This window comes from Drosophila gunungcola, unplaced genomic scaffold (genome assembly GCF_025200985.1).
Source record: "Drosophila gunungcola strain Sukarami unplaced genomic scaffold, Dgunungcola_SK_2 000001F, whole genome shotgun sequence".
NCBI classification, from domain to species: domain Eukaryota; kingdom Metazoa; phylum Arthropoda; class Insecta; order Diptera; family Drosophilidae; genus Drosophila; species Drosophila gunungcola.
The window spans coordinates 5351379-5364685 of NW_026453197.1; the positions used below are offsets into that span (position 1 = coordinate 5351379).

Consider the following 13307-nt stretch of genomic DNA (forward strand, 5'->3'; position numbering starts at 1 on the left):
ATCGCAATCGGAATTGGAACTTTTGTTCCGAAAGCATGGCATCGCCGGCACGGCACGTGCTGTTTTGTTGTATGTGGGCGGAGGCCTGCAACCACGCCTACCGTGCGAATTAATTTGCTGCCGCTGCCGCTGCTGCTTGCTGCCCATTTAACGCAAATTACTAACTACTCCCCTAAATGCCGAGGCCTTATCAACTTGCCCGCCTTATCAGCAATCGCCGCCCGGACTCGTTGGACGGGCGGAGCGGCAATTCAGACAGAGCAGCGCCCACAAAGGCCGATTGGACAAAATTGGAAAAACGAGAACCCCGCCAAAAGTGAATTCCCTCTTTTTTACCAGGCGCCCAGAACGAGCAGGGCGGCGAAATGGCAGCGAATTCGAGACGAACGGTGGACGTTTGAGTGCGAGCGAGATGACGGTAGTGTCGCAATGGCAGGGGTTTTCAATGTGACTGGTCGCCGGTGTGTGCGTGTGTGTGTGTGAGCAATGAAATTGCCAAAGCTGACAAATTGCGGCAGTTTAAGGCCAAAACCAGTGATTATTGAAAGTCTTTAAGCTGAGCAAACAATTGTATTCTTTCTCCCTTTCGCTCTAGTTCTATGGTACTTTTTTTGGACCAAGGGCAATCGAAGCAAATTGGCTGGTTCAACGACTGACTTCCAGAGGGCGCCACCTCCTGGTAAGGGGGATTGTGAAAACTAAAAAAAAAACCCCAGGGCAAAAGCCAAGAAATCCCAATGCTACACGCCCACAAATGCGAGCCCTCTTGCGCCCCTCTTGCCGTCTCGCCGTCTCGCTCTCGTTTCCACTGTGCAACACCAAGCGGAGAAAACACAACAACAACAACACCAAAACATTGTTTGTTTGAACCGCAATTTCTAATGCAAACACTCGCCCCTGCAATCGCTCGAACATTTTGCTCAATTTTGAGCAGTCATTTTGTTTGCTCACATCACAGGCCAACAGAAATCGGAAAATTGCCCCCAAACGCTCTCGCTTGTTCTACGACTATGAACTACTATATGGCCTGTGGCATATTGTATTGGTATATGGTATATGGTATGGTATGGCATGGTATAGTATGGTATTCGCGATAAGATGGCGAGGGCCTAGAAACTGCATGATGGCGGCGCGGACCATGTAGAGCGCCGTCGGCGGAAGTTGCGGGCGCCCACTCCGGCCGGACATTTTGTTTTGTGCCCGTCATTTTGCTTATTGCACAAATTTCTACTGGGCCCGCAGCAATAGCGGCACCACTCGTTCGGCATTATGCGCCAAAACTATCGCCTAACACCGCCGATTAACTAACAGCCAAGGCAAAGAGCGGACTAAAAGCGTCCATTATTGTGGGCGTTCAACGTTTTCCCACATGAATCATAACAGGCAAGCAGCAGCGGGCCACAAAGAGCGTCTCCACATCTGACAAAAAAGCGCAAAAAGATCCAACAACTATTCGCCTCGCTTGTATGTGTGTTTGTGTGTGTATGTGTGTGAATGCCCCAAGAAAAAAGAAGAAGCATCTGAAAAGGGGGCTAATGGGGGGGAAACCAGTTTTGCCTGCGTGTGTGCTGGCGTTGCTCCAAGAGTCCGAATCCAAATTTCGAATCCGAGTCCGTCCGTTCTGCCGCCAATGGTCGGTCAGTCAGTTGGACAGTGTGTGGTCAGCTTTTGATGTTTGCCTTGGCTTTTTTTACGGCCAGCAACCCTACTGCTCCAATCGGGAGCTACTTAACAGGCGCAACTTAAGTGGGCAACAAATTAAGCGTCCAGTTGTGAGTATTTTTTATGGAGGCAATGTGGGTTTGTCTGTAACCACAAGTTTTTATGTTAACGCTGCATTAATAGTTTTTGTTTAGTTGATTGTTTATTAAATTTCATGTTTTTTTTTTTTTTTATTTAAAATTAAACAATTATTTGCCTTATTAAGTTTAAAACATTTTCACATTTACAGAAGTCTTTTATAAAACTTTCATACATGAAAGAAAATAAAGGACATATTTTATTTTTATAAGAATTCCTCTTTGTAATTCCAAAGTGCAACAATAATTTTAAAACATTTTGATCTATAAAATTAAAAAAACACCTTTTTTATGTATGTAATTACCATTATGTGGGAAATGGTTCTTGTTAAGCAAAAATCCATGCATATTTCTTTAAGAGAAGCAACTTGGTGAACTTACTAAATTGCTTCATTATACTAATTTGTAAAAATAATTTAAATTCCAACATAATTAATATTTTTGTTTTTTTAATTAGCACTTAAAAGTTTAACATCAATAACCTTTTACAGTCTGTACACTTGAACTTGACCAGCTCTCATGGCTGTGAGCCATGGGAACAGCCTTGAACCAAATACACTCCAAGCCAGGGCCAGTTCAAGTGACCCTGACACTGACGACGCTCTAAATTACTTCATGCCTGGCCTTTTTGGACGCCTGCCAAGTTGAGTCCGCGTTGTGGAGCAGCCCCTTTACCCCGGAGAAGCCCCGATCAAACCCGAACCCATTCCCCTTTAAAGCGGAGAGCCACTGGCCAGTCGATTGGCAGACCACGCCCTGACCAAACACAAATGGTATGCTTGGGGAACTTCGAGTGGATGTGATTTGTGCCGCTGCCGCTGCCGGCGATGACGCCAATGCCGGGGCGTCGTCCACTTGCTGCTCGCTCGTGCGCCCCTGTTACCGAAACTGGATTTTGGGGCCTGACTGACCGCACTATCGAGTGCCGGGACGGACAAGCGAGGCGTTGACACTTGCCAATGTACCAATCAACCATCGAACCGTTGCGAAATGAACCGCACCAGTGCCATTGCACCACCGACCGCGGCAGCCACACCCACTTGGGTGGTTGACTGTGGTTAGTTACCGCTACGCGGCGACAATTAGCGAATAACCTTAACCTTAGCTTCCAAAAAAGCTCAAATCACAACCTGTGCTATGAGGCTCACAAAGTGCTTAGCTGGTTGCCGGGCCACCCAAAATACAACGTCGAGGAAAACCCGGCGAGAGTTCATTTAACCCGCCACGCATCGAGTGAATATACCGCCTCCCCATCGACCCCCTTCCCTTCCCTCCCCTCCCCTCCACTCCCCCACTAGTAACCGAAAAAACCAAACGCTCACAAAACACGGCGAACTTGTTTCGGCACATCTCAATGCCATTTTGAGATTATACGATTTGCTTATGTCATCGACAGTCGAGCAAAAACCCCCCATATTCCCCCACCACCACTCAGAAGTTTGCAAAAATTCGCTTTGACCTACTGATTGCCGAAAAAGTTTGCGAAATTTCGCAAAATTCGCAAAATCCTTGAGTTTCAAGGTGCGTCCTTCACTTGGCAATGGGAACGGCCCCGAAATTACGGTCAAGGCGAGCGCTAAACCAGCCGAAGGTTAATATTTGCAGGCGAGGCTAACGAGAACGAGAATGCCAGAAAGAGAAAAAGATCGAGGCTGACTGAGTGTCAGCAGAGGTCTCGCTCTCGCGGTGAGCTACAAAACTTGGGGTATTTTAGCTCTAGTGCTAGCGTGCAACAAACACAGAAACTTAAAAAAATAGATTTTTTTTTTTATTTCAGGCTATTTGAAATGTTTTTTTTGTATGGTAAGTTACTTTTAAAATTGAAAGTTCAGAGAGCACAACTTTCATTTTTTCAAACAATACTTTTATCACACTTTTTACATTTTCCTATCATAAAAAAATCACCAATGTTTGTTATATGTTTAACACTCAAAAGTGACAACGCAAAGGTAAGTTTAAACTGAAGATCACTTGTAAAGAACCGAATCTAAATTTTCAAAAATAACACAACCAACAAAGTGTACTTACCGTTCTGTTTAAAAGAAGGGTGCCCAGAGTACCGCCTACCCTCGCACGATTCTCGATACGTCAGCGATACACGCACACACACTAGTTCACAACGAAAACGAATTCCGCCTCGCAACAAAGGCGGAGCGAAAGCGAATCAAGTGGGGCTCGTTGTTGTTGCTCCTGTTTTTGTTGCTTTCGCCTGTTTACCCGTGGGTTTTTTGACTTGCCATGTTGTTTCTGTTGGCGATGAGATGTTGTTGTCGGTTTGTTCTTGTCGTCATGTGTACGATATTTTCTGGCCGCCTAATGAAAATGTTGCTGTTTTTGTTTTTTGTTGTTGATATAATAAAACACCGTCGCCGCCGTCTCACCGTTTTGTTGTACAAACAATCAAACGACAGGCCGCAGCCGCAAGAACAGAACAGAACAGAAACGGAAACTGCACAAATCGAGCGAGGCGAAGCGTCGCGTCGCGACGCGTTTTTTGCCGTCGCTGTCAGTCGTGAAGGTGGGTCATTGTGAAATGACAGCGCCGAACCAACCAGGCGCACAGAATGCGCAAGCAGGACTCGCTCTTTCCGGTTGCCAGAGCGAGACAGCCCGCAGAGCCATGCAGTTCGGGGGTGGCTTGTAACCTAGTGCCATCCCTGTCTGACGCCCGTCTTCGAATGCTGGGCGCCGGTGCGCATTTTTGCGTCTGAAAGAAACAGGTCGAAGCCGGCCAAAACCCGCGGAAACGAAGATTAATGTGAATGTCGCTCGCTCGAGGCGAATGCCGAAATCCGCTAGTCGGTTGATTCTGGGCTCCGGTCCCTCGATGTCGGAAAATGTCGTGCAAGTGTTCGCTCGCACCCGCATTTGTCGCTGCAAGCGCCAGAAGGAGACGTTACATTTCGAATTTGGCTTGTTGCCGCTGGTCGTACAGTAAAATGGGAAATTCGAATCGTGTAATCGCGTGTAAAATGGAGAAACGTGGCGACTTTTTCACTTAAATATGTAGTCCCAGCTAGAAAAAAGGGACGAAAATATAAAAATGAAGTAAAATTAAGTTCAGGTAAGTAACGTATTATGGACCCGAATTACCAATTGAAGAAAAAAGAAACTATTAAATAATATAACTATTGTAACCAGAAAAACACTTCAAATTAATCTGAGTAACTATAGTTATCTTGAAGATATTATCTTTACCCTGTTCAAAATAAGTTAACGAATATTAATTATTATTAATTAAAAAATGAACTATTAATTTAAATTAGCCGATGAAGTTATCATCAGCTTACCATAAAAATAATTAAACGTAATATATGCATAGTTAAAATAAATTCGTCAGATTGAATTTTTATATATAGCAAATATATATCTAATGTATCTAGTTGAAATTAAAATAATACATTTCCAATAATGCCATACCAAAAAAATTGTAAGTTTAAAAAACTCTGAAAAACTAGTTTACCTTTTTTTTCGCTGACGCTCACTTTCGTAACTTGAGCACCGCAAAAATGTCTTAAGTCTCAAATAAGACGTTGGGATTATCGCCTTAAGCTGCACACGCACCCCAAGGCTAAACTTGAACCTCTTAAGCCGCCTTAATTAGATTCTTTGCCGTGCTATAAAAGCATTTTGACAGAACTTGCCCCAGGCCATAGGTGACACAAGTCAGGGGCAAGCATGTTGGGCTCCAAAGGAAACTGAATTTTGGAGCGGAAGCGGACCAAGCAGGATCAGGATGCACCTCAACGGCCCAAGTGGGCCGCAGGCCTATGTGAACGAAAGCGTTGATGAAGGAGGAGTGTTCCCGATGGGACATGGATATCCGGTGGAGTACCAACACATGGTGCACTCCCATTGGCGGGGATTCAGAGAGGCGCCTATCTACTATCATGTTGGATTTTACATTGCCTTTGTCGTCCTTATGCTTTTAAATCTTTTCGGCAATGGCCTGGTTCTCTGGATCTTTTCCACGTAAGTATAACATTTTTTAAACCACATTTTGATAATAAAACATGAAAATGCAGATCGAAATCTTTGCGTACTCCCTCTAACTTGCTGATTCTCAACCTGGCTATTTTCGATCTGTTCATCTGCACCAATATGCCCCATTATCTGCTCAACGCAACAGTTGGCTATATAGTGGGAGGCGATCTGGGATGCGATATATACGCTTTGAACGGAGGCATCTCCGGAATGGGAGCTTCCATAACTAATGCCTTTATTGCCTTCGATCGGTACAAGACAATATCAAACCCGATAGACGGACGGTTGAGCTATGGCCAGATTGTTCTGCTAATAATGTTCACCTGGTTGTGGGCCACGCCATTTTCAGTACTGCCCCTATTTCAGATTTGGGGACGTTTTCAACCAGGTGAGTGGAAACTACTTTAGTTTTTGTAATTCTTTGCATGCTTTTAGGCTTCTGAGCTATTGAACACTGAAAAAATGGCTAAGTTATACAATTTATATATTAAAATATATTTTAAAATTTATATTATAATTTAAACCAAATATACAATTTTAAAATCTTAAATCATTAAAAAAAATGATACGGAATACATTCGATTCCATTTGGGTCACTCTTGTCTTGTATTTTAATAAATAATAATAATAAATAATTTTTTTCATAATTAAATTATCTAAAAACTGCACTCATCTTATTGAGAAAATTGCCATACCCAATATGTTTAAATTCATGTAACAATAGTTTAGTTTCGTATAAAAATAAAGAATAACATGGTAATTATTTTCAGAGGGCTTCCTGACCACTTGCTCCTTTGACTACCTGACCAACACGGACGAAAACCGGCTGTTTGGGGGTACCATCTTCGTGTGGTCCTATGTGATTCCGATGGCCATGATCCTCGTTTCCTACTACAAGCTCTTCACCCACGTCCGCGATCACGAGAAGATGCTGGCGGATCAGGCCAAGAAGATGAACGTTAAGTCGCTGTCGGCCAATGCCAATGCGGACATCATGAGCGTGGAACTGCGGATCGCCAAGGCGGCTATGATTATTTACATGCTGTTCATCGTGGCCTGGACCCCGTACTCGGTGGTGGCGCTGATCGGATGCTTCGGGGAGCAGCAGATAATCACGCCAATCGTATCGATGCTTCCGTGCCTGGCCTGCAAGTCGGTGTCCTGCCTGGATCCCTGGGTCTATGCCGCCAGCCATCCCAAGTATCGTCTGGAGCTGGAGCGCCGGCTGCCATGGCTGGGAATCCGCGAGAAGCAGGCCGCATCCGGCTCATCTGCTGGCCAGGAGAGTGTGGCCAGTGTCAGCGGCGATACTCTGGCTCTCAGTGTGCAAAACTAATGGAACGTCAAATGGATTAACGAAGTGACACCATAAAAATGATTATAAGTGTATAAGTTGATTAGTTCTAAGGCGCAATGAACTAAAAGAGTTCCAAAAATACAAACCAAAAAAAGTTGGCATTGAAAAATAACACATGGCATTTTTTTACAAAAAACTGGGCGGAATCAATGTTTATTTTTTACAAAATGATTAATGATTAATCACTAAATTTGTATACGCATCCAAAAATTGCTAGTACTTATTGACCGTTTTTAACCGTGTTAAACAATTAAAGAAACACATATTTAAGCTCCAAAATAAATTCGTCTATCAAAACTTCATGCATTGATGAGAAAATAAGTAACTTTTGACCTGCTTAATTAAATTAAATTATGTGTTTGTAAAGTTTCTGCATAAAAACTATATTTTGCAGTCCAAAATAATTGATTATTCAAATTTTAACAAATTATTTTTATAAAAAAAAAATTTTAAAACTTTTTAAACAAAAAACGAGAATTACTAAAACGATATTTTATAATGGCTTTGAACGATACATTTTATTCATACAGGGGTTGTTGTTCCCCACTTTTGGGGTAGAAGTGTTAGGACAAGACAGAATAAAATTAATATAATAATATATAATATAAAAAGACATTTCCCCTCTTACTAAAAATATGTAATTTTAAAAATGGTGGAATAGAATGTATTTCGGGTTGTATCTGTTCTAATTTCTAATTTATTTTACCCCCAAAATCAAACTGGAGTTAGGGGTTTTCATGAACCCCTCCTATCTACAAAACAGTAGGCTAATCGAAAACAATTGGGTTTGACAGCCGCAAAGAGCGCACACTCGAAAAACGGAATCGGAAACAGAAGCAGACCGAAAAGCGGCGGCAACGGCGATTTCAATAGGTGGTGGTGGCAGTGGCAGTCCAGTCGACCAGTCCAACCACCGGCGAGGTTGAAGAAGTTGTGCTTCTTTGTTGCTTGCGCACATCCAACCAATCCGAAAACGAAAAGCGGCGTTTCAATTCAGCGAATGTTCCACACGGTACCAGGTGAACAGAGCCGTTAGCAGCGGTTTACAACATTTAAACGCGGCCGTTGAAGGCGTGATTGGCTGGCCGAGTGGGAGTGGTGGGCCATCGAATCCGGAGCGAGGAGCATGGCAACAATGTTGCAGTTGTTTCCGCACCAGCACCACTGGGAATTCAATATATGAATGTAGATATAGACCAAAACCCCGACGACCACGACCACTACGGTGCGAGCGAGTGGCGCGAAGTGGGGCTTCTTCTTGCTCTTTAAGAAACAACAAACATTTTTACTAGGTCTCCAGGAGATTTAGCAGCATGCTGGGTGGCTAGCGAGCGATTAGATTTCCAATGGAAACTCAATAGAAACGCTGTTAGAAGCGGCGACCACAGGTGCGAGCGAGACGAGCGTAGAGAGTGAGGGATTAGAGAGATAGAGAGATGTGCATGCAGCATCTGCCTGGTGTGGAATCCGCCCATCCCCATTCCCTCCCACCACATCCCACTCGATTCTCCGGATAATCCAATTTGCGCGTTGAATTGAAGTGCTGTTGCCTCGGAGAGATTCGATTCGTTTGCTTTGCCTGCGTCCGGGGCTTTGGCTTTCTGGTGTGTCGTTTTCGACATTCCTCTTATTGTGTGTGTAATAATAATAATAACGAACGAAACGGTATCGTAGCTGTTTAGTGGATGATTAAACTGAATTTAATCGTTTGCGAACAGGCGCTCAGCGCCGCAGAGGCGGTCGGTCGGCCATTATTGCCGCTGCGTTTCTCGCACTGAAATCCATACGAGTTTAAATTGCCCACTGAATGGGCGGCACTCTACGGTCGTCTCGCTTCCACACTCGTTTGTCGAGCACCTTGAAGCCCTCTTGCGAATTAGCTGCACAGAATCGTTCTGACTCGGTAACGATTTTATAAAATCTAGTAATAAATTTGCATTTACATCTTATAGTTACAAATAAAATAAGTAATAAAAATCATCATACGTATTAAATCAAAAATCGTTTTTTTTTCAGCATTTCTTCCTTAAAAATATTATGCTATAACAAAAAAGTATTTTCCTAAGAATTTTCTCCTATTTTATTGACCATGAACGACATTTTAAAGTGAAAGGATACAAAAATATTACTTTCTTTTAGACCAACAAAAACGGTACACCTAGTTTTAGTTGATTTCATTTTTATTTTTTGATTTTTTGCAGCTGCAGTTTTAGTTAATTTTGGTACAAAATTTGCCTTGTCTTCATGTTTTCTGTTGCTATATAAGTCTTTTTTGTTATTATACTTATATTGACATTTCTATTTCCGAAAAGGGAACTCCTTGCTGCTCATTTTCAAAAGCAGTAAATGTTGAATTTTTAAATTTCGAATCATCTTACAAATTATTACCACCAAATTTAAAATTCTCATTCTGACCTGAGTATCCGTCCCATTTTCCACAGGGCACCCACATTTTCCTTCTGTCATCTCGCTTGCTCCCGTTGCAGTCAAGCGACATCTGACAGCCCACCATTCTGTCTCCGTCTGGCGGCATTAATCGTCTTTCTATGATCGTCCTAATAATGCCAATTCATGGGGTGGGCGCCTGTTAACTAGCAGCAGGCTTACAGCATTAACATGACGGAAATCAATAACAGATGATGTTTGGGATTCCACCCACTTATCCTGCGGCTCTGTTATCATTTGAACGTTAAAAATTCGATTTTATAGAATTCCAGCAACGCCCCGAAGAGCGGGAAAAGAGCAGTGTGTTTGCCAGATAATTACACAGGCAAACCCAAGCCCAAGCCCAGCCAAAACCAAAAACGAAACCGAAACCAACAAGAGGCCTTTGGAATTGCGCTAACAGCCCAGTTGCTACGCATTCTGCGCGCCTCTTAGTTATTATGTCAGATCTGCAATGTGCGACTATAAAATACGTATGCGGCCGACGAGAATTTATTGACTCGACGCCCCCAGCTGGGGGTGTGAGTTATAAAATTGATGGCATAAACTGTCTTGAATTTATAAACACACACGGCCCGCTGCGCCGACAGCTTGCATTTGCATTTCCTGGGCGCCTAGGCGGTTTTTTCGAGTGTATGGTAACATTTTGTAGTCATTTTATGCGCCTCACAGTGTGCGATGTACTTGTGGGGGGTGGTTTTGCACTGGGACACGCTCCATTTTTCTGGAGGCCTGGTAATAATTTTCGGTTGTATGTTGGTAACATTTTGTGGTCCCAAAATGTTCGAGCCCGGCAGCGGCAGCTCTGGCAACGCTTCTCTCGCTATCCCGCTCTCTCTCTCTCTCTCTCTCCCTTCGACGCGAACGGCCTCGGTTCGGAATTTTGGGGCGGCATTCCCGACCGCATATTTCGAATCTCGTAACGCTCGGCATTCCGCTGTGGGCGAGGCCAGGGTTGTCAGGCCACCGGACGGGATCGAGGCGCGACAGGTGGCCGTCGGTCTGACGGCCACACGGCAACCCTGGTCGAGCGTTCCACGAGCCAATGGCATTCCTAGCATAACAAAGCCGTCTGCTTTTTGCGCTGCTTGCCTGTTCGGGCAGCTGAGTGAAATTTCATGCACAAATTTCGAATTCCCCACATATTTTCGTGGGTGGCGTGCCGTTGGCATTTGTGTTACTTTTGGCTCCGTTCTCACTGTTCGTGATAATGACGTTATGTCTGGGGTGGTTGACTTGCCGCTTCCACTTCCACTTCCTCTTCCACTTCCACTTCCACTGTTAATATTTTGATTGCGCTGATTGACGCTGCCCGGCAGCGAGTTGTAAAACTGATATGAATTGTTGAGATTGTTTTGGTTCTCTCGTTGATTCTGAGTTAAAGCGAGTACTTCTCCACGTTTTCCATGTTCAGCAGGTCGTTATGCAAGTACTGCTCTCGTGGCTGCCACTTCCTCCTGTTCCACTTGCATTAACGCTGGGCGAGTTCCTTCTGGAGACATTGCTTCGGCTGTCCTGGTTACGAAGAGTATTTAGCTGCGCCTGCATTGTTTGTTTAGTATAGTAGAGCTCTGCATTAAAAATTCCCTAGACGTTAGACAATAATAATAATAAATTCCCTTCACCTGCTGCCCCGCGTTTTCCATTGGCCTGACCCCGGAAATCCTGCCGTCGTCTATTCACCCGAGCGCGTTGATTTTTTCATTAATGGAGCAGGTCACTTTTCCAGGTGCAAAAGCTGGAATTTTTTATATGTTTTTTATTCACATTTTGAGAATAAAAAAAAAAAACCGCCGAGATACAACTCTTGTAGATATCAATAAAAAATAAATCAAAAAGGGCTATATTCTGTTTTTTTCTGTTTAGGAATAATTTTGGCCTTCAAGATAACATTACTAAGCAGCTAAAATAATTCTTTATGCAAAATTATGTTTTAAAAATGTTTTTTTTTTTGCGAATAAGCCTAAAACTAAATATTTGGGAAATTAGCCAATGGTTAATAATCACTTAGTTGCAAAAAGTGATTTTTTTTATTGTTTTAAAATACAATTTGTATAAAAAAGAAACGAAGTTCGACTACCCAAATTAAAATAAGTTTAACTCTTCATTAAAAATGTAATACATAATGATTACATTTAAATCAAAGAAATTTCTCAGTAGCCAAAAACAATTTCACTGAAAGTTAGCCTCTTGTGTTTGGCAAAAGTTGTAATCAAAATGGATTGTTGATCTTAAGGGGCGCACACTGAAAACAATTTCCCCGGACATACCCTTTTATACAGAGAATCGTTTAAGCACTGCTTTGCAAAAAGAGCTGCTTGGCAGCATATGGCGAAAAGAGTGCCGATGTCCCAACTAGTTTGCTCCATCAGAGTGGAAGGGAGTTGGTGGGGAATCACCTCATTATCCCCTCCGCAGATTACGCACTGCACCGACATCGACTCCTTAAACTCAAGGTGACATCGCTGTCGTTCCACCGAGCAACCGAATCCCGTCCAGATCCGTAAAATGGAGCCACCTTGCTGGGTCGCACTCCCACTGGCCAAAAGTGGGTGGCAGTGGTGCTGCTGGAGTTAGACGCACTATTGTCCTCTGTAAATCCTCATTGTAACAAGCGCCCAGAATCATTGCCTTACGCATAAGTCGACCTGACTCCAGACTGCGGAAAGTGCAGCGACAACAGCAGCACAACAGAAATGCCAATGCAAAAAAGTTGCCATAAAGAGACGGACGACAACGTCCCCATCTCCATCTCCTCATCGGCATCGCCCAAAAATAAATGCAACGCCTCCGAATGGACGATCCCCAGCTACACACAGAAAAAAAAATCCCACAACCCATATCATATATGTAGGTAAGTGCCTTGAAAATAATAGATAGCTTATAAAATGTTGAAGTAAGTTTGTCTTCAACTATTTAAATAGTTATTTCTCTTTTTGCACAGTTTATATCCTTTTTTTGTTATATTTTTTATTATAATTTTTATTTGGTGGAATTGAGCTCGGGACCCATAGATTACTAGTCTAAACACTGAGCTGTTTATAGACAAATGTCTATTAAAATAGGTAATCTTAAATTTAATTTTTAATTTTAATTTTTATATTACTATTTAAAGACCCAAAATGCAATACCACAAAATAAAGGTTTTTCTACTATTTTAGATTGTATAATACTATAACGACTTAAAAAACCAAACAACAATATACATGCAATTTTTGCACATTGTAAAGTAATAATTTTTCTACGTTTTATAGTAAAATTTAATTTTTTTGTGTGTACTCACACTCGCCCCACATCCCGCTTAAACCCTGGAAATCGAGATCCCAACCCGTCGGATGCAATGTCCGTTGCTGCTGGGATGTTGCTGCGGTGATATTGCTGCTGGGATGTTGCTGCTGTGCTGTGGTTGCTGCTGCTCCCAGCAAGTTCATTGGCCCAGCTCAAGGCGATACAAAAAAAGGAAATCAAGAAAAGAGCGCACTGCGAAAATTGAACGAGCAAGTCATTCTGATTGCGTCCCGCAAACTGGTTTCAGGGTTACGACTTCGATCGAAAGTTGCATCGCGTATATGATATTCACATGGCAGTGCAATGAGTATTTTTCCGTTTACGATAATTTAAAATAAATCCGTAAGACGTTGTTTTAATACCCTTGCTGTCACTCGATAGATCTCAAATGATATATAATTTAATTGCATAGTTCTCCGATCAGCGGCGTTCTC

At 42.8% G+C, this 13307-nt stretch overlaps 1 protein-coding gene across 1 annotated transcript; it reads left to right on the forward strand.

The window, feature by feature from the left end:
- Nucleotides 1-4244: 4244 nt before the first annotated feature.
- On the forward strand, nucleotides 4245-7252 carry LOC128261700 (opsin Rh5). Its single transcript, XM_052995501.1, has 4 exons — nucleotides 4245-4863; nucleotides 5426-5771; nucleotides 5825-6171; nucleotides 6554-7252. Exons 2-4 carry the CDS (start codon nucleotides 5536-5538, stop codon nucleotides 7117-7119), a joined length of 1149 nt encoding a protein of 382 aa, XP_052851461.1. The 5' UTR covers nucleotides 4245-4863; nucleotides 5426-5535; the 3' UTR covers nucleotides 7120-7252.
- The last annotated feature ends 6055 nt before the right edge of the window (nucleotides 7253-13307 follow it).

Coding starts and splice junctions, on each gene's coding strand:
- LOC128261700 (XM_052995501.1), top strand. CDS start 5,536: ATGCACCTCAACGGCCCAAGTGGGCCGCAGGCCTATGTGAACGAAAGC. Junction 5,772..5,824: donor GTTCTCTGGATCTTTTCCAC/GTAAGTATAACA, acceptor ATGAAAATGCAG/ATCGAAATCTTTGCGTACTC. Junction 6,172..6,553: donor TTGGGGACGTTTTCAACCAG/GTGAGTGGAAAC, acceptor AATTATTTTCAG/AGGGCTTCCTGACCACTTGC.